Below are 20,778 nucleotides of genomic sequence, written 5' to 3'. Positions count from 1 at the left end.
AAAACATACTTTTCCTCCATGGTTTTTATTGCACTCTCTTTCGTCATGACAGTATCATCCATTGCCATGGCATAAGTACTCTCCAGCTGTAGAAGAGTTTCAAGTGCTGTTGAATTAATTAATGACTTGTACATCTCAGAGAACACTGTCTCCTCACTCTTATCACTGGCTGAGCTGTAATTTACATGTTCCTGACTGAAAGCACGAGCCCACGATGAGACGTAATCAGATATGCTCTGCGAAGAATTTATTTGCTTGAGTGCTGCATGTGCCATGGTGTCAAAAAGGTCTTGACAAGAAGACTTGTTAAACTCATCCAGATTTTTGGTTAGCTCTGTGGCATGGACAGAATAAGCACATCATAAGTACTGGTGCTGCTAACTCAAAGTAGTTCTCTTTAGAATTACATGTACATGACTAACACCTGTCAGTTTGTTTCCGGACTGTCAGATTGTTTCCGGACTCTAAATTTTTCGTTTATTACACAAGTTTGACCGTCAAAGTTGTGTATTAAACAACTTTGACGGTCAAACTTGTGTAATACACAACTTTGACGGTCAAACTTGTGTATTACACAACTTTGACCGCCAAAAGTGACGGTCAAAGTTGTGTAATACACAAGTTTGACCGTCAAAGTTGTGTATTACACAAGTTTGACCGTCAAAGTTGTTTAATACACAACTTTGACGGTCAAACTTGTGTAATAAACGAAAAATTTAGAGTCCAGAAACAATCTGACAGTCCGGAAACAATCTGACAGGTGTTATGTACTTTAACACAGTGACTCCAGGGAGAGAGTCTTAACAGATTTTACTCAGTCTAACGCCAGATGATTTTACTCGTCATCTGGAGGCATCCTGGGGTGCCTGGGGCGTGAATGGATTAAAAAGGAAAGTAGGCATATTATTCAAGATTTCACTTTTTAACAACTAATACCATACTCATCAGTCAGGGGATATTTTTCTTCTTCCTTCCACAGCCTTCTCAAAATATTTTTCACGAGCAGGTCATAAAGAAAGTGGAGAAGGTTTGGTGCTAAAGGCACCCAACCAAGTGCCCAAAGGATGCAAGCTTCTAGGGGGGTCTGGGGGCATGCTCCCCTAGGGATTTTTTAAAATTTAGACAGTGATTCACAGATGCAATTTGGTGCTATCTGGGGGATTTAAAGTGACAAAATTTCACATATGGAATTGACACTTGCTTGGAGTCTGATAAGAAATACTGGGATGTCACATGTAGTTAAACAAACATTTCATGTGCGCGCCACAAAAAAATATTGCAGACGCCAATTTGTACGTCAAACAAACTTTTTTCAAGCTTTTATAATATCTCCTGTGACTTCACGTTCGAGCTAAAAATGTGTTGTGTCTGACATTTTCTGACTGGAAGGAGACGATCAAGCTTTCTGAGGAGGCGGCTCATTGAGCCGTCAACCGGCCAGTTCCATCCCACCTCCTGTCCATTTTCCATTATAAGCGTTTGTCTTTTGCATTTCTCATTGCTAAACTGACAGAACATTTTTGCCTTGAATCCATGAAATCAGGCCTGGCCCGTCAAGAGGTTGTACAAGTTTATATCAGTCTAGTTAGATCAGTGTTAAAATACGCATCCCTGGTTTGGGCTGGTCTACATGTACCTGTATATTTAAATGCCCTGGTCAAATCAGTTCAAAAGGAATCACTCCACATTATTTTCCCTGTTTAGTAATACAATGTATGAAGAAGCCCATGTTTGCCCAGGGCTGCAGACTTTGTCTGAGCATCACGCTCAAGCTTGCAGACCTTTCAAACAAAACATAACAGCAATGTCATCTCCTTGCATGGCTAGTCTTTGTCCTGAGCAGGCTGGTGTTTGCCATGGATATGGCTTCAGCTCGGGTACTACAGGGCATTGGGTTACACCTAACAATCTGTTTCGCACTGGTACAGTAGCTTTGTTACATTTAATTTTTCATGGTTGTAGTGATTTTGTACTATTATGTATTTATTACAACCAATTTGCTACTTCTACTAGTATTACTATGTAAATTGCTTCCTGACTCCTCTTGTATAAATTTAGCAACATGCCACTAAAAGAGTGAATAAAAATTATTTTTTTTTGTTAAAGAGATTTCTTAAATCATAAAATGGTAAAAACGAACAATAAAGATAAAATCCGACATTTTGGAGTAGTCATGACTCCCTTATCAAGGAAAAATTATATCAGGTAATACAAATTACAGCATTCTTCATGCCAAAAATTGCTTTAAATGCTGTAATTTGCTGGCTTACATTTATTGGCTTGGGTTTTCTCTTTGGAGGGAAAAGATGCAAGAGGATGATGATAATGATAATGATGATAATGATAATGATGATGATGATGATGAAGCCGGCTTTTGGCTAGGTGAGAAAGAAAAATATATTAAATGCACAGGGAGCATCCCAAAGGTCACCCATCGGATTATAAGCCTTCCACTTGATTGGATCATTCTTCCAGTACACATGCACACGTATATGGATTGACCCCTGAATCTCCTCTTCCACCCAAATTCCTCTTTGCTTTCAGACTTACCTGATTCAAGGTAACATGGAAGACTGTGATATGTAATCAACCTTTGCACGAATTCCCTTGCAGATATCTTAAGAGGAATTGGTATTGATACTGTGAGTCTCTGCTCCTTCCCGTTGTCTTTGAAGTCGAAGACAAAATCGCGTTTTTGATCCTCATAACCCGAGCCAAGTAAGTCATCAACCATTTTCTGATTAGCAATTTTATCAAAGAAACATGCGAAAAATAGATTTCTATGTTTCAATTCTCTCCTGTTTGACAGATGAAAAGGCACTACCTCCCCTGAACACACCAAAGTCCTTTTTTAGCCCAAATCGCGCAAAATTGGGCCCTGAAAGAGACACGAGAGTGTCCCGGCAAGAGACATGTCCTCCATGACAGACGATCAGTGAGGGGGCTGGTTACAAGTTATTGACCCAGTCACCCGCAGGTGACAGTTGCGGTAGCTACTTGGTGTACGGGTCACGAAAACCAAGATGGCGGAAGCAGAACATGTACCCGGTAAAGTTGAAACTTGTGAACATGTTCCTTCATTTTAGCCTACTTTACCTCAATCATTTTACTTAAAATCATTGACTTAAGACTTTCCATGTTTTTTGGTTGTTTCATCTGGGTTATGAGCCCGTTTGACTTTCTTTATAAAGAGCAAAATATCTAAATTTATTATTCCAAATGGTCTGGATAACGCAAGCGTTACCAATATTTTTTAAAAACACAAACATACTTTTGAGTTTAAGGAACATGTTTCGATGTTTCAAACATCATCTTCAGATACAGTGAGTGTAGAATCATTGTATTGATAGTTATATATATATATACAAATTATCTTGTAAAATTTTTTATGGTACAGTCACTATACATGGCTGAAGATGTTGTTTGAAACATCAAAACATGTTCCTTATACTCAAAAGTGTGGTTGTATTTTTAAAAATTTATTATATAAACACGGAGTGTTTTGAAAACAAAGACTCCTAAGACCCCGAAAACTCTGAAACTAATAAAGTACCCCAGAGCCCTCAGTTTGGCTAAGTCTAGGCCTAAAAACCAACTTTAGGCCTAGTTAGGACTAGGTTAGCCAAACTGAGGGTTTTGGGGTACTTTATTCATTTCCGAGTTTTCGGGGTCTTATGGGTCGTAGGGTCTTTGTTTTCGAGACACCTTATAAACACCAATGAATTACCAAGTGAGCTTTCACATGAAAACATGATATCTTGGCACGTTAGGATAGCATGTTATTTTCAGACGTGAAAAGATCACTCTTGCTATGGTTACATATAAAGATTGGGCCTTTCATGAAATGATTTTAATAGTACTTCATTGGTGTTTATAAAATAAATAGAATATTAAACGGCAGGTCTAATTTGCAGGTCGCAGATTGCAGGTCGCGGGTTGCAGGTCATTGTTTCACCAATACAGAAAGTATCCTAAACATTCTTAAAAGCTAACCTTAGGCCTAATTTTTAAGGCCTAAGCAAAAGTTTTTAGTCCTAAGGTTAGCTTTTATGAATGTTTAGGATACTTTCTGTAATGGTGAAACAATGACCTACAACCCGCGACCTGCGACCTGTGACCTGCAAATTAGACCCGCTGATATTAAATGGCCACTTGGAGATGTGAAATTTCTCTTCTCGTGATGAAAAATATTTCCCTCGTTTGCTGCGCCTACGGGTGTAATATTTTTCAACACTCGAAGAGAAATCTTATCTCGGCGTGGCCATGTAATATCCTCTATTTATTTCAAAGACGAGTTCACGCTCTTGAGTGGATCATGGGTAATCAGGGCAAGATGGAGAGGATTTCAAAGGTTTGTGTAGAAGTTCAAAACAATGAAAAGTATTCATGATATGCAACTTTGGGTTTTTTTTATTTTTCCAAAACAGAAGATATTCGCTCAAAGGTGCGGCTGCGGCAGAATAAAGTTTGAGAGAATGGCTATTGTAGAATTAATTTTATTTATTTATTTATTTATTTATTATTTTTTTTTTTTATTTAAACATATTTATATACATGTTTGCCCCAAGAGCTAAATGAGCTCATCACGGGGGGCTTACACCAAAATTCTAATTACCACATAAAAAACAAACACGGGCACGGGATACAAAGTAAGTCAAAAAAGACGGTTAAGTTAATTAGGTCAATGATAATGACCACGAAAAGAAAAAAGTTTAGATTCTCTTATAAAGTGCTGGACATGAGAGAAGATTTCAACGTTTTCATTATTTGACATGTCAGAAGAGCCAAACAGAAAAACTTCAACTTTTTGCTGGTCAGAATATTGACCAGAAGCTATACGAGCAGCAGCAGCGAGCAAATCAGATCTGAGGGCAGCATAATTAGGACATTGTAAAAAGAAATGAATTATAGTCTCATTGTCAAAGCCGCAGCTACAAATAGGTGAAGACTTAACAGCGATCTTAAATAGATGATAATTTAGACCACAAGCGCCTAGACGCAGTCTAGTATGAATTACGGAAGAGTATCTGTCAAGAGCATAATCAAAAGGCGAAAAATACTGTGGAATATTAAAATAATTAACTAACGCTCTCTTAAAAGAGCCAATTGAATCAGATTCACGAATTTCCAAATCAATGTCGTTCCACAATTTAGTTGTGGAAGGGAAAAAAGACCTTTTAAAGCGCTCTGTGCACACAGGGAAAAGAGTAAAATTTTGAGAAGATCGAAGGTTAAAATGAGTTCTCTCACAGACTCTAGCTGGGAGCAGATCCTTAAGATAAGACGGACTCAAATTTTTTACTATCTTAAAATAACAAATAAGCTTATGAATATCGCGTCTAACTTTCATCTCCTCCCACCCCAGCTCTGTCATAAGGCGAATCCTACTTGTTCCCCGCATAGCACCTGTGACGACTTTCCCGGCTTCATACTGAACCGATTCATGTATGGCAGAAACAAGGTTTCTGCCATACATTTCCTGTAATTCCAAAGGCACAAATTACAGAGAATGTATGGAGACAAAAAAGCAATATTTAGGAATTCCAAAGAATAGATACCAACTCCAGTTCATCTCAGTAGTGAACTTGAACTTATTTTTTTGGTTTATATAGGCGAAAGTCTAGAAAAGTACAATGTAGAGTCATGGACTGTTTATTTTGCTTTGAATTTTCATGCAAACCTTTGAATTTCCCACCATGAACTTTGCCCTGATTACCCATGATGCACTCAAGCTCTTGAACTGGTCTATTAACCTTTGAGGTACATACATGTATGTAATTCTTTGTAAGTAAAGTGCACTTTTTTGAAATCCTTGCCATTATTTCTTAGGAAAGGATGAAGCGTTCAGTCCATTTTCAATTATGGCTAACAATAGTATCATTGACTTCTGGTAAGTTAAGCGTCATTATAATAATCCCTCATCGTAACTCTAGCAGAAGTGTTATTATTTATGTTGGTTTTTAATGAGAGGGGAAAACTGGAGTACTCAGAGGAAAACCTCTCGGAAATACACATTTCATACAGAACCAATAAACTCAACAATGCAATGCTCTTCTTCTTATTCTTATTATGAGAACGCTGTATACATGTACCGGTACATGTACTTGTTAATTTATGGTGGCAGTTAAGTGATGAGGTGTATATTCTTGATTTTCACCCACGTGACATTTAATTTAGGCTGCCATGATTGTTGGTTGACGATAAAATTTCTTTATGCAGAATTTGGATAATAATAAAGGTTATTTCCCAGCAGAGAGATACATGTAGGTTATTGTTCTTGCCATCCAAGATGGCTGCCATGATGTCATATGCAAACCAGTGATACATTAGAATACCAAGAGAAAACAGTGGGGTGAATTTCTAACTGGTCCGACTGGACATGCATTGTAACCTTTCAGCCATCCAACCTTTGTCAGATAAAAAGTAATCAGAACTAATAACCAAAAAAATATCACTTTTTATCTGAAGAAAGCTGAACGGCCAAAACATTAGAAGTTCACCTCAATGCCTTCTTTTGGTATTGTTACTCTATAATTTTACTGGTGGAACTGCATCCTCTTGGATCCCTCTGCTGGGTAGCCTTGTAGCTAGGTGGATGCTCCTTGGACTCGTCAAGCATGGGGGAGGAATCCCAAAAAGTCCAAAGATCGTCTATGTAGGAGGCTATCTGCTGGGACTTGTAACTGTAAAGATATCATTGACGAAATAAACAGGAACGCCGAGGAAAAAAAAAAGTCTCTGCTTAAGAGCCAGAAGGCTCATCAACGCCGAGGAACACAACTTTTAATACTCAGGATTGACTAACTCACATGTTGCAAGATGGCGGACACAGAGATAACTGAACAGTTCCCAGTCTCTTGGTGCAAGCGAGGCATACTATGACAGTAACCTCAGTCTTTGAGTGCATGTTCCCTTGCAGATTACTACAGTATGTTAATCACTGGTGTACATGTATGCGATTTTGTGTTTCTAATATTATGATTGCACAAAATTTGTAGCACTGGATTGCTGAAATTTTAGATAGCCAGGTTTTTCAACATTACATTGTTTTTAACTTTTAATTTTAGTCGTACATCACTAGCATCTATGGCAGGAATTTCAGCAGGAATTCTTGGACTTACGGCTCTTAAAGGCTTCATCTTTTATTTTGTGGCTTCTCTCTTTATGTCTGTAAGTAGAAAACCAATTTTTGTATAGTATAACTCAAGGATAAGCAAACAACCTACAGTACCGCTCAAATGTAAGTTACCAGTCGCGTCGCGTTTCAGTCGCGAAGTTACCAGTCGCGTCGCGCAGGAGTCACTGAAGCAGAAATTTTTGGCATAAATTTAGGAGACTCCACTACACGAAATCATTTAATTTCGCGTACGCGTAGCGAGTAATGGTAACTAAGCTGCCTGCGACAGACGAGTCGCAGACGATCTCAAATGCCCCAGACAAACTTTCCCTTCTATCGGTAAATCGATCTTAAGCAAAACGCGAAAGAAAATTTGAACGAAGATCGTGGTATTAAACTGGAAATGGCAATTGCATTGTCAATAAAATAATGACCTTGTGTCGCCAAAGAACATGTAGTAAAAAGCTGATCTTATGCTATGAACCCCGTTAGGTCACCCAAGGCTAATGGAACTAATATGAATCCTCTACACTGTATGTGTAATTTTTTTTTTTGACTATGAAGGTATGGAGAATTTTGGCTAACAGCAGCTCATGAAAAGATAGAAGTTAGGCATTAAGAAAACCTTCAAAATGGTTCCAATAATGGCTCCCACCCCAACAGGGGAGCCTGATATAACTAAATAACACATGTAGCTTCACATTTTGTTTTTTTAGATTCTTATTTGTTTGAAAGCAGGGACAGAATGGAGAAAGTTTTTCTTCTCTTGGTGGGACTTAAGTACTTCTGGAATATTTGGAGGAATATTTGTATCCTTTCAATTAAACACTATTATTATTTTGTCATGTTGCGTGAAGTATCGTGTCACTAATCCTTGTTTACTGCTGCAATGTAGTTTATTAATTTGTCTTTTTATTTTTGTTATCTCTGATGTTACCCTGAAGAACAGTCAATTGTGAGGCTCTCTTTTTTTTTACCAGTGGCATTTTTCTGTTTAAATGTTTTCCTTGAAATGGTTGTTTTAATTCACTATAAAAGTCATAATTTGAAACCAGACATTGTTTGACAGCCAACTGAGCTAGCTGTTGAACTTCTTTGCCATGCAGCTTTTCTTTGAAACCAGACATGCAGAGTACTTTGTGATAATCACATTATTTCAGAAAGCATGTCTTTAAACTCATTTATTTTGTCCACTACCTTTTCCTTAACTGTTGCTCTTACACCAATAGACATACTTACTATTTTGGACGTATCCTTTCTTTGTATAGTACAGATATATCTTATGTGTTCAATAAATTTAACAATGAGCTGAGTAACCCTTACATTAAAAATTTCCAGGATTTCATGGTACTATAGTTGTTTTGTACTTGCCCTCAATATTATTGAGTGTTATACTGTTACCAAGGAATTTGCCTCATTGAAAAATGTCTTTGTGTCATTGCAGACCAGGTCTAGCACACCATTGACGTTTAATGTGCACAACTAATATAACTCACATTTAGTATTTAAATCAAGCTCAATTAAAAGCAGTCTGTATCATGGATGTTCCCTTCTAGAAGTTCTTTCCCGTTGTGTGATGATTCCTCTGGTTTACCCAGGTGAGTAAGTCGGCCTTAGAGGGTATCAGACCAGGAGTGGTCAAGCAAGGTTGCTCAGGGCATCCAGACTGGAAGGGCTGAATGATATTGATGACGATGTGGATTCACTGAAGGGAAAAGGACTGTTGTCCTGTTGTCATGGTAACCACTGTATAAAGTTACAGTTAGCCTTGCTAAAGAAGGTACACCTCACATTTCTTAAAACTGCTAATTTCATTGGATCCATGTAGGATTCGACTGTATTCTTTGCAGGGCTAGGAACTAACATTTCTGTTGTGTAATGGTAAGTCTAAATTATGGAGAAGCACTCCAAGTGACCTTTTTTTATTTTTATTTTTTTTATGAAAATTAGTCTTCATGCAAACTTTGGACACCTTTTGTGCAAAAGGACGATGCAGAAATTGTCCTTCCAATATTTTTTATGAGTACAGCCTTTCTTTTTGTAACAATTATCTTGTTAAAGATCTGATTATTTCTTTAACATCATGCAGTTTCTTGTATGGAATGGTCCATGTGTACTGACATACAGCAAGACCTTGAGATAAATGCAAGTGCACATTAGATGAAATGGGACAGAGAAAAACGTTTCTATCATGTGGATTCAAGTTCTTTCCAAAAACAACTCAAGATAGAATAGTAAAATTATTGGTCGCACATCATTAAATTCGCGACCTCAGATGGACATTATCCTTTGCTTGATGATGAAGGGCTTTCAGCGTAAGCATGTCATGAATCCAGATAACTATTTTCAGAAGCGCCCTTAATTAGATGCGGGTGGATTTCAATAAGTGTCATAAAGTGCCCTCTTTCTCTTCTCCCCAACTTCAACATCACTCTAACGTAGCCTGCGTTGCAAGCCTTCCTGTTCGAACAAAGATTTCCGCAAGCTGGCCGCGTGAAAGTCTCTTGTCCCAACTTTCGCACAGCCAGTTTGCAAAAAATCGTTTTGGAGCAGGAACACTTGATATGCAGGCTACTCTGACTTGTCTCGGAATACAGAGAATTGATGCCACAAAGTGTTGCCCCCCCCCCCCCCCCCCTAACTCAAATGCTGCAGCTCAAGTAAGGATAAACAGCTTTATTAAATTCTCAACCTCGGATAATGCATTTCGCGTGCTCTGATTGCTTCACTCAATCTCGGTTATCAGCTCATATACCTTAGTTTGACCTTATATGGTAAATGATTGCGCTAAGCGTTTCTCTCTGCTGAATAAAGCCATAAAAGAAAAAAAAAATTTTGTAGCAACTTTGGATCAAGTTCGACGTTAAGAAGTACGCGAAAACTGAGGCAAAAAATGTTTATGTGATGAGCCTACGTCTGTCTGACCACAAGGTATTACACAACATCGCATATTCATCAAGTTTTTTTCGATTTCGCTCGGATTTTCTCTCTCTTTTCGCTCGTATTTCGTACTTCCAAATCTTTGGAGTTTAAAGAATTTAATAAAACAATTATTCCATTCGCGCTTGTTGGATATGAGACTGTTTATAGCCAACTCATATCCAACGCGCTCATGGGATAATCGTTAGATATTCACCCTGGACTAATAATAATGCTAAACTTTACCCTTACTTATTGTTGGAAATAGCTACACTGTAGCAAAGGCTTAGACTTAAAGGGGTACTTTGTGTTGGATGTCAAAATTTGGCGTGTATCTGTGCATTTCTGGACACAAGTTCATATATCGGTATTGCATGTGTAAAAAGTCTTTGTCTGGTAGATATTGTTGCGGGTTATCCTGTTTCTATGAAAATTATCTTAATCAAAAAACCATGAAAGGATATCTTGTTTGGACGATTGTGAAAAAACATTTGCAGGTATATCTGCAAAATAGTTTATTGACATAAAACAAATCAGTGTTCACTTCTAAGTCAGTTCTTTTTCCAAAAATTTTAAAGTATCGGTGCCACTCTACACACCCTGCCAGCAGAGTCTTTCTTAACTCGACGAGGAAGAAAGGACTCTGCAGAAATCGTGTTAAGTCTTATTGAGTATGCGCAAGCCGTTGCTTGGAGACAGTTCAAACCCAGGTCAAGTCTCGATCGCAGTCAAAGATGCCATGCTGATTTTCGTACTGAAGGCTCCATTTTGACCTTCGCCTTGTGAGAAATATGATGCGTGCGTTGCCTAAACCGGTTTGACCGGAGTGACTAGCCCAGAAACTTGGGCTGCGGGGGCTTAAAAGACTTGACACGTTTTCTGCAGGGCCTCTCTTTCTTGCCGTGTGGTGAGTTTTAGAGAGGCTCTGTTCGCAGGGTGCCCTTTACACTGACCATTGACCAATGAAAGTCTTGCTTTCTAAAAGTGGTCAAAGAAATTTCGATTGGGGCTATATTTACACGGTACCGGAAGAATTTTCTACTGGTTGTAAATTCGTGCATTTAGTGGTTCCGTTCACAACCACGCTAAACGCACGAAAATTTAGACACCTCCTCGTTCAAAAATTTAAACGCCAAAATCGGGGTCGAATTTTTGGCCGGTACGGTCAAAAATTTAACCGGCGCGCTGTGAACATCTTGACCATCTAAATTTTTGCATGGGAAAGGCGTGGCCGCATGGATGCGTGGTAACTTAGCTGGAAGATCGTAAAATAACTCTCAGCGCATGAACAGATGGTAAAACCACTGACAAAGGTTAAACTCTAATCCGGCTCGTCAGTTCCGTGTGAACAGAGCGAATATATTGCATGGTTCCGTGCGAACAAAATGTCCGGTCATATTTTTCAACCGGTAGAAAATTCGTCCGGTACCGTGTGAATGTAGCCTGGATGGATTTTTTCCTAAAGTAGCACCAGATTAGTTTCAAAAGCCAGCGAATTTCACACCATCTTTTGTATCTGACCAAACTACAACCTCAGCAGTTTAATCCAAGTCCTTGCAGATTTTAGGAAATTCTGCCAAACGCTAGCTACTATGATGTTGTTACAAGAATATTATTCGTTTAGTCATATGTAAAATGTCAACTAGACGGTTATTTAATATCAGTATCATTTTGCTGAGGATTGATCACTGTTTCAACTACATCGTTTCTCGTTTCCTCTTTTGCAGTAAGTTTTATCCTTTCATCTTAATACTTGAATCAACGGTCATACTATTGTATCACAGTGTAACTTAAAATGGAAAAGTGCGCATATAAGGACATAAATCTGGACCAAGGACTTACCCCATCTCTGTACTTGGTCATATGATTAGATAGAGATCTATCTTTTCCATACTGTTATCGTTAGTATTGTTGTATCTGGTATGGACGTAGAAATCAATAAATACCTCTTAATAACCGAGTTCGAGGTCCGTACTGTAAGTTACGGACCGGGTTTTTTTCCGTTCGCGCTTGGGCCATAAATCAACAGGAAAATCAAAGATCCGTAACTTACAGTACGGACCGTGAAAACGAGGTTAGTAAGATATTTATTAAATCTCTGAGGTACAGAGGCACGCAGGAAAGGGAACTATTTGAAGTCACGCGGAAAGTTCAACTGCCACAGAGATTGCAGCGTCAAAATCGGAAAAACTAATAAATCTCATCGGCTTCAGTTTTGAAGTGGTTGGCAGCATGATTCAAACAGTTTATGTAACATAAACGAGAAAAAAAAACTTGCTAGAGAATGTTCTATCGAAATTTCAAATTTTGCGTGCCGCACTATAGAATACGGCCCGCTGATTAAGCTAATTATCGCGCGCGCACTATCTGCGAGATACCAGTGTAATAAGTAAATAAACGAGTTTAGTAGTGTGAGTATCATTTTCCATGACTGTCAATGACCCACATCCAAATTCTCTGACTCTTCAGGTCTGGGAATTAAATGACGAAACCACCATTTCAAGACGGCCTCGAGTGTCCTAGCAATTGGCCAGTGCAAACCACGTCCCCAGGCGAGAATGTTCTGTTTTCAGTTTAAGCAACACACTTGCGGTAGTTGGGGAGGTGAAGATTCGCCCTAGTCACAAGGCGGCCATATTGTCCCGGGAGACCAAGAAAGCTTTGTTTTACCACACCAAGCCTCACCCCCATGGTTTCCACTGGGAGGCTTGGCGTGGCAAAACAAAGCTCTTTTGGTCTCCCGGGACAATATGGCCGCCGTGTGACAAGGGCGAATGACCTGAGCGGGTCGAAATCGCTTGGGGCCAAAATTGATACTAGCGCATCAACCCAGTAAATTTACTTTAGTTTCCGTTTTCTTATATTATGGCCCATTTTAGGCCTCGGCAAACTACCATCATTCGGTTTGGTTGAGGCCCAAGGAGTTTTGACGTGTTTACCTTCACTTGGATGAAAGTTGTAAATGAATGAGAGAAGTGTCCTCACACTTAGATGGACAATGTAAGTAGCTGTCTCTTAAGTAGACACTTGAAAATTTCAAGGTGGCTCAATTGGATTAGAAGCCATGATGTCTGCGATGCCGATTCAATGCTCTACCAACCGGAGCTATGAAACCACACAGATGACATCCGGTCAATTTGTTGAGCTCGTTTGTTTCCGTGAAGGGCTCGCTAAATGAAATGATTGTATATTTGACGTTCTGGTCATAGAAGAATGAGACAAGTAATCCTCACATGACTTTCATTGTTGTAACTTCAAATACAAAGTTACTTTCTATTAGAATTCAGTTTACGACCTAGGAGTGTCGATTTTTGAGAAACGAGAATGCATTCGGATTTGCTACGTCTTGTATCACGGTCAAGATTCCATGCTATCTGGTCGATTTCAGTTGGCACTTGCAATAGCTTAAAAATATTTTATCCCCGGCAGTCGAAAACAGTCGAGGAGTTTAGGAAAGATAAGAGTGCCACGCAACTGATTATCTCTAAGGGCGTCAGGAATTGCAGTAAGTCGCTATTTTCCCGACGTATACAAAAGGGTTTTGTGGTTCGAACCCAGTTGCCAGTCCCAAGATTTTCACAAAACCTTAGTAAATAAAAACTCTATTTAAAATCATTGGGAACAGCCGCAGATGTGGACCTGCTATACCCACCACCCATACACTCACGAAGGACAGCCACAACACCGGAAACTTCATCCCCTACTCTTCTAGAGTAGTGTGTGGGTTCTTTAACGTCCCACAGGGAACTTATGAACATCAAAGATATTTGTGACACGGGGCCTACTACTTTATAGTCCTTGTCTGAGAAGACTTGAAGGTCTAACCATTTTTGTAGATGTTATTACCAAGGCAGCACTTTCTCCGCAGTTATTTTAAGACCCTGGGTGTTGGTCCGGCCGGACACCAAATGCATCCTCCTGGTTTCTATTACCAGGCCGGATAGTAGTTGGTAATTTGTCTCATCCTCTTTAGTCACCACGTTCCTATCCCAAGGCACCGAGAAATCAACAAACGTCCACTCCCTGAGCCACTCCCCACAATAACGTCAGTAACGTCTGGAATATTCCTTTGCATCTTCTGTGTTGGCTCGACATTCCAATCCTGCGACACCCTCACCTCATCCGGAACCTCGTGATACCACACTTCAGCACACTTCTCACCATGCTTCCGGAAAAAGCTCCCAGTACACTCTCAAACCCATCCGACCATGCCTCCTCCCATACTCCCTCTGCACCAAACCACAATCTTGGACAAAACTCTTGGGAAAAATTCTAGCTTAAGCATCATTTGCTATGCACTTACAAAGTATATTGGTCCCCCCCCCCCCTCCCCCCAAACCAATGTTGACAATGTGATGCAAAATATACTATGCAAGCCTTTGCCCGTTTTTTAGCCAACATTGGAATGGGGGGAAGGGGTTAAGTGGAAAGAAACCACTCGCCACACGCCCAACCGACCCCACCTCCTTACCACGCACTCTACACTTTGGGTCTACATCCTCCTTCTCAAACCTGGCGCTGCCCGAAAAAACTCGTTGACAAAGCCTTTTCCCCAGCAGCAACTGAAACATACCCCTTGGTTCTCTTCCTCAAACACCCTTACTACCACGACCTCTCATCACCTACAAGGTTGCTGCCTAACGTTCGCCCGCTCGCCTGGGGCGCCTTATTTGCGAGCGCGGGCGACCAAATTTCCGAAAAAGTAGCCCGAACGGGCGCCTTATATACTTGATTAATCCTCACTCACATGTAAATATGATCCCAGCTGGAATTAATTAATTCTGGGCTCTTGAAAAAATGACTCGGGCTACTAACTATTAACGTTGGAAGCCCGAAGGGCTCCCGCACAATTTTCTTAGGCAGCAGCCTTGACCTACCTCACTGACATCCCTCAGAAACTTCCCATGTAACATCTTCCGAAACCTCTCTTTCCTTGCTTTTGGTACTCTTCAACATCCAGTCATCACTCGCCTTGACATATCCGAAAAGAACAAGTTCCTCCTCCTTCACACAATCATACACACTGATCAATCCTCTCCCGCCATCCTTTCTCTTGAGGTACAACCTCCCTACACTCCCCTTCTTATGAAACGCCCTAAACATCGTCAACCTCTTCCTCGTCTTCACATCCATCGCCCTCAGTTCCCGATCAATCCAACTCAAAACCCCTGTATAGCTGTACTGTACCTCAAGCAAATGCATTTATAATGATGATGATGATGATATGATGATGAGTGTCAGGTGTATTTGGCTTAGCGCTGGGGCAATACTGAATTAACGGGGACCGTCTGCATGCACAGAAATCAAATCATATCAAATCATAGGTTGGTTTTTGAGAAGAGGGAAAACCGGCCAGAATACCGTTAGAAAACCCTTCGGAGCATAATAGAAAGCCAACAAATTCAAGCCCTTTGTTATGACTCCGAGTCTGGGGATCGAACCCGCGGGCCACACTAGTGGCAGATGAGTGCTCTCACGCCACTGTGCCATCCCTGCTCCAAGGAAGAGGGAAAAGTGAAAATTGGATAAAAATGGAGAGTAATTTTTAGAAAGAAATGGTATTTAAAACAACATGAGAAATATATTTTTCGCAAACGTGCGTGGAAAGATTCTAAAAACGTTCAATTTACGTCTAAAGGTGATTTCCAATGAGCGCTGTTTGGTATAATGCATCTTGCGGTAACAAGTGAATCAGGTATTCACAACTGACTGGTATCCCATCGAAGGATATTAATGTGAAACCTCATACCGGAACAGGTTTCTCATACAGCGGCGAGTACCAATTATGTCAGGTCAAGCATCTCCGATTCCTTATCCCAGAAGGTCCACATTTTTGAAAATTATGTCTATATTTAGCGATAATTAAAAGGTGCAGCCGGATTGAAAAAAGCATAGTGTTATGCATGTTATGCATGCTTTAGTTTATCGTTGGGGCAATTTTCAACGTTTAGCAAAACTTCCTGGGTTTATGTTCGTTATGCCGCATCCTAGAATGCACTGGAAACCATGATAAATTAATTAATATACCTTAGACATACAATCATTTTATAAAACTTCCGGAGTCCCACTTTTTGCGTCGATCGCACCCTGCCCGGCGCAAAGAATCCTGGCTAGTTAACAGCCTGTTCAATGCATCTGATTCTAGACAGTATACTTGTAGTTCTCATAACGGTATGAAACGATACACGGGGCTCATACAGAGAGTGCGATAGAGTGCAGCAATAAACGAAGCTTCCCTTGACGTCATATGAAGGCTGTTTTCTCAGTTGCATTTGCTAAATCGGTGACACTTGATGAAGCTAAGGGAATACGACATACCCCAACATCGGGATCTCCGTGCCCGACTCAGTGTGTTCGAGTGCTTTCATTGTCTCAAAGTGTCTAGGAATCAAAGTTATGAGACAGCAGCTACGATTTATAGGCTAGGCCTTATTAATTCGAGAACATGTAAACTAATGCAAAAAGATAAGCGAGGTAGAACTTGGATGAGCTTATATAAAGTAATGTTACTCGTGTCAGCATCATGAAAAACGCCACCACTCCCCTTTGGCTTTGACGATCGCGAAATCAATGCATCAAATCGTAGTCTCGGTATACTCAGGAAACTCCGTTGGTGACCCGATTCATATGGGCGCCGTTACGGCGTTGGTTATGATTTGCCGCGGATTCGACATCAGAACACTCAGGCAGCATACCAAGACCGAGACATGAAGAACAAGGAAATTTTATTTAAAGAGATCGGAGTCGTATTTTAACCCAGTTTCATTTGCACGATCAAGGCGTTCATTCTCCCAACTAGTACCATAGAGGTCTTTGTTGGGTAGTCATGAGAATTTGGTGATCACACCTCTTAAGCTGACAATACTTTTCATTCTCAATACCTGTCTGACTGAAATTTAATTGAAATTGAGAAGAAAATTTACGTATCGATCACTTCTGGCAGTCAAATGATTAAGTTTGATGAGAGACGAAAACTAAATTACCTTAAACGGAAGGAACAAAATATGCCGTCGAACTTGTCGGAATTTCAATAAAGTGTTTGTACCCGGAAAAGGGGAATTAATTTTAGAATGGCTTATTTTCACTTTCAAATTTTTTTGGTTAAATTTGATTAATTTTTTTTTTCAGGGGTTCCCTTTTACCTCCGTTGTGTCTATTAATTTGACTTGGCTTTCCAAACATGCGGTCCAGTGCAGGCTGTAAGCTTTAATGGCCATGTGTAACTAAGTGGCAAGGTTCCTATAGAAGACTGCCGGCGTTGTGCAGGGGGATTTAATTCTGTTAATTGTAACAGTCCTTCCTACACTGATTCCGGTACAAGCTACGAGTTTATAAAAACACCACCGTGCATAGGTGAAGGCTCGTTCAGAAAGCCGTACGCAGTTAGTTTGCTAATACCCTAGTCAGCTGAGGAATGTTAGAAACTAAAAAGAGCAATGCTGATTAAATGGTTTTTTAAAAAAAAAAATATATATATATATATAATAGTTTTTTGAGTCTTCACCATGACCTGGAGTTCTGTTTTGTTGCGCTGGTCCTTGCTTACACAGTCATACAGGTGTGCGCCGAATGCAAAAGCACTCATATTCATGATTTTGATGGTGGGGTACAGCCCTGTTATGGTAGGGTACAGCCCTAAGCCGGATAGGCCTTCCTGCCTTCCGCAGGCCAAGACAAGTACCCTTCTCCAATTTTACACTGTATAATGACAGGCCCATATGACGAGACCTTAGTTTGTGGCCCAGCCTTATTGTCTACGTTCTGTAAAGGTCTCTTCGGCTTTTTTCATCGATATCATGGTTATCCGCGTCCAGTCTCACGTTTTCATTGTATCTTCAGATAAAGATTGTCTCGCCCAACAAGGAGGAGTGAACTCACGGGATGTCGAGAGGAAAGAGGGAATTATTAATCCGTCTTTGACTAATCGATCGTTTACGAAATTTGGGTCACGCGGAATTCCTTTTTTTGCGCGTGGCTGTCAAGTGTCGCTCCTTGTTCAACGCGCAGAACACCCCTCGTTCCAGACCTCTGTAGGTGTGGTAGTGAGGGAAAATCCCGGATGTAGCCGGCTTCATCTTGTTTCGTCATTGTACTGAGTCGGCCATCTGTTTTGGGTGACATGGAAGGTATCGTTGAAGACTCTTGTAAATCGATTTTCTCTGTGGCTTTAACAGTTTCTCGAGATGGCTTTGGAAAGTTGAAATGTTGTACTCATCATATTTTTACGGCTTGCAGAGATCCGAAATTGGTGGGAGGTACCATCGATAGCACATTTCTGTTCGTTGTTCCGTGCTGCTTTTGGTCTTACTGACTTCGAAATCGAGGTAACCGAATCTTGCTATTAGCTTTTAAACACGTCTAGCATGATTTTTTTCTTATCACTTCCTGAGAGTATAATTATAAAGACTTTGTTATTAGGTTCTTTTTATTTCTTTAAGCCTTTGACCTTTCTTCGCCCAAACTATTTCGTTTATTGTTTATTTAAAATTTGAATTTGCCTTCGGAGGTTCAGTCGGGTAGCGTAGAGTTTATCTTTTAGACGGGCATATATCGCTTTTACTCTGCCCATCTTTAAGCTTATGAGGCATTGTTTGTTCCATTTAAGGATTTAGAAGAAGCTCTTATTATCGATGGATCTAATGAAGACGGGAATAACCGATTTCTGGCAGATCTTCATGCAAGATTGTTGAGGGGATTGTATGGAATAAAGGACATCACGTAAGACAGTTTCGATTCTCCTTTAGAGTTGGTTTGATGTCAATTTCATTTAATACTTCTCCTTATTCTTTCTACATTTCGTTTAAAATGTTTTAACTCCTCCTTGATTGATTTTGTTTGTGTGATTATATTTATGCCTTGTTACAAAGGTTCGGGTAAATTTCATGTGCAGACGTGAATGTTACCAGTCCACCTCATGGCAATTTGCTCGTTGACCAATTAAAAAAGTCGTGTTCTCTCAAATGAAATTATCTAGAATTTGTGAACTCTGTAAATATTGCCACCAAATTGGTTTATTTTTGCGTTGAAATGGAAATTATTCCCTGACTCAATTCGTTGTTGTCTTTTGTTGACAAATGAGTTCGAGTAATTTTCTAATTTATCGTTGTACACTTTTCTTTCGAGATTCTTAAAAATGGTGCTTAAATAAAATTGTGTTATTTGTAACGGGATCTTTGGGAGCTCAATTTACTGTTGTTTAGCTATAACAAAGCGTTTTAAATCATATTTTTCTCTCCTCTATTCACGCCAAGAATTGATTTCCTATGAAGTTGTCGGAAGGTTCGCGCGTCTTAATCGACCATGTATCACTTTTCGATGTTGGACTTATCTTGTACCTATTTCCTTTGGCTACCCTAAATCTCTACGAATTATTCCCTAAGAAGTAGTTATCTTCCCTTTTTCCAACTTGAATTACAGTGAAAACCGAGGATTAAAATCGATTTCTGAGTCGTTAGTGTGGCATGGCACACACAACTCGTGTTCATTGCCACACGTGAAATATTCATTGATCGTGACCCCATTGGGAAAAAAAAATGTCTTTCAGTTGTTTATGTTCATTTTCCTTGTTAGTTCTGAGTTTTATGCAGAGCTTTTTGTGCTGGAAAACGAATAATGTAGAGACGCTGAAATTTAACCGTAGCGATTCGTTTGTTATTGTAAAAGTTGCCGTTCTTCGTTGTCTAGTATTTCAGTGTGTCGTGACATTTTCCATGTTGATTTCAGTGCCGAGAATTTCGAACCATATCTATCACAAGTACTAAAAATACGCTGGGAAGATGAGTTGGGAAGGAAAAACCCACTAGCAGACAAGGACTACAGGTATGTGCAGTTTATGAGCTTTTCGGGGAAGTGATGATTTGCTCGGGCGCATGTGGCGAACAACGCAGTATTGTTTTGTAGGATAGTATTATGACCAGACAGGTTGAAATTCATATTTTTACCTACCCTTAGATTTTTGAGTTGCGGGTTTTTCCATCCATTATAGAAAGGCTTCGGTAGTGATAAGACGTGAAAACTGAAGTTTTTTTTTAAGTTTTTTTAATGACCGCTATACTGTTTATTGTGATTAAGTTCTTTTAGAATGCACTTAAACTGATATTTAATGTAAAGGTTTCTCTATTTAATCGAGAAAAGCTTGTTTCATGTTTCATTTCATTTTTGAAAGTGAAGGAATGATGGCAGGGGAAAATCTTACCAACAATGTTTTTAAATATAATTATCATTGTTATGAGAGATGTCAAGGATGGTACAAAGGTTTTCACATGTGTTATTATGATCAGTTGTCAAAATATTTTTGAAGGAAGGGGATTTGCTGCTGTCTGAAGCCCCTGCATTTGTTTGGGATTTGGCATTTTGAATTTCTGTTTGGCATGAGCTAAGACATTTTTAACATCAAATCTACTCTGAGCTGTTATTTGTACAAAGATTTTGAATTGTTTAACACTTAAGTGTCAAGTTCATTTAACCTTGCCATTATCAAGAACTTCATTATTCACAAAAGCGATACTGTATTATGCTATAGGGTACAGTACCCCCTTGCCAGTTTTTTGCCCACTGGTTCTGTTACTCTGTATTTTATTGTATTGACTTACCAAAAGCTGTTTTCAATTCGAAGATGTCTGTAATATTTTTCAAATATCATCCATAGAATAACTGATATGGTCCTTGAAGGCACTTGAATTTCTCCTTGTGATTTTCAGGGTTCATTTTTAAATTGACAGAAATTTGGTGGCCTTGCTTAT

At 39.6% G+C, this 20,778-nt stretch overlaps 3 protein-coding genes across 3 annotated transcripts in view; 2 read left to right on the top strand and 1 right to left on the bottom strand.

Annotated features, from left to right (window-relative positions):
• LOC137972120 (FERRY endosomal RAB5 effector complex subunit 3-like) overlaps positions 1-2,940 on the bottom strand; it is a 16,861-nt gene extending 13,921 nt beyond the window's left edge. The window contains exons 1-2 of the mRNA XM_068818951.1: positions 2,551-2,940; positions 10-334 (exon numbers count right to left, since the gene is read on the bottom strand). Of these exons, the coding sequence (XP_068675052.1) occupies positions 10-334; positions 2,551-2,734 (509 nt within the window). The 5' untranslated portion in view covers positions 2,735-2,940. The remainder of the gene's footprint in view (positions 1-9; positions 335-2,550) is intronic.
• Positions 2,941-2,993: 53 nt separating this feature from the next.
• On the top strand, positions 2,994-9,378 carry LOC137972121 (ER membrane protein complex subunit 6-like). The gene is made up of 6 exons (XM_068818952.1): positions 2,994-3,048; positions 5,830-5,890; positions 7,068-7,170; positions 7,834-7,926; positions 8,347-8,366; positions 9,207-9,378. The coding sequence occupies exons 1-6, from the start codon at positions 3,024-3,026 to the stop codon at positions 9,235-9,237; spliced, it is 333 nt and encodes a 110-aa protein (XP_068675053.1). The 5' UTR covers positions 2,994-3,023; the 3' UTR covers positions 9,238-9,378.
• An 8,722-nt stretch (positions 9,379-18,100) lies between these two features.
• The window catches only part of LOC137970234 (chromatin remodeling regulator CECR2-like), a 29,553-nt gene continuing 26,875 nt past the window's right edge, over positions 18,101-20,778 (top strand). Inside the window, exons 1-4 of the mRNA XM_068816753.1 lie at positions 18,101-18,162; positions 18,272-18,360; positions 18,642-18,754; positions 19,760-19,855. Coding sequence (XP_068672854.1) covers positions 18,156-18,162; positions 18,272-18,360; positions 18,642-18,754; positions 19,760-19,855 — 305 coding nt within the window. The 5' untranslated portion in view covers positions 18,101-18,155. The remainder of the gene's footprint in view (positions 18,163-18,271; positions 18,361-18,641; positions 18,755-19,759; positions 19,856-20,778) is intronic.

This window comes from Montipora foliosa, chromosome 9 (assembly GCF_036669935.1).
Source record: "Montipora foliosa isolate CH-2021 chromosome 9, ASM3666993v2, whole genome shotgun sequence".
NCBI classification, from domain to species: Eukaryota; Metazoa; Cnidaria; class Anthozoa; order Scleractinia; family Acroporidae; genus Montipora; species Montipora foliosa.
Note: the sequence above shows the minus strand (reverse complement) of the source record. Positions and strands in the feature narration are given on the sequence as shown.

Bases quoted from the DNA above. Each gene is read 5' to 3' on its own strand.
- LOC137972121 (XM_068818952.1), top strand. From the start codon at position 3,024: ATGGCGGAAGCAGAACATGTACCCG. The intron at 3,049-5,829 runs GTAAAGTTGAAA...ATTATTTCTTAG, and splicing joins GGAAGCAGAACATGTACCCG to GAAAGGATGAAGCGTTCAGT. The intron at 7,171-7,833 runs GTAAGTAGAAAA...TTGTTTTTTTAG, and splicing joins TGGCTTCTCTCTTTATGTCT to ATTCTTATTTGTTTGAAAGC.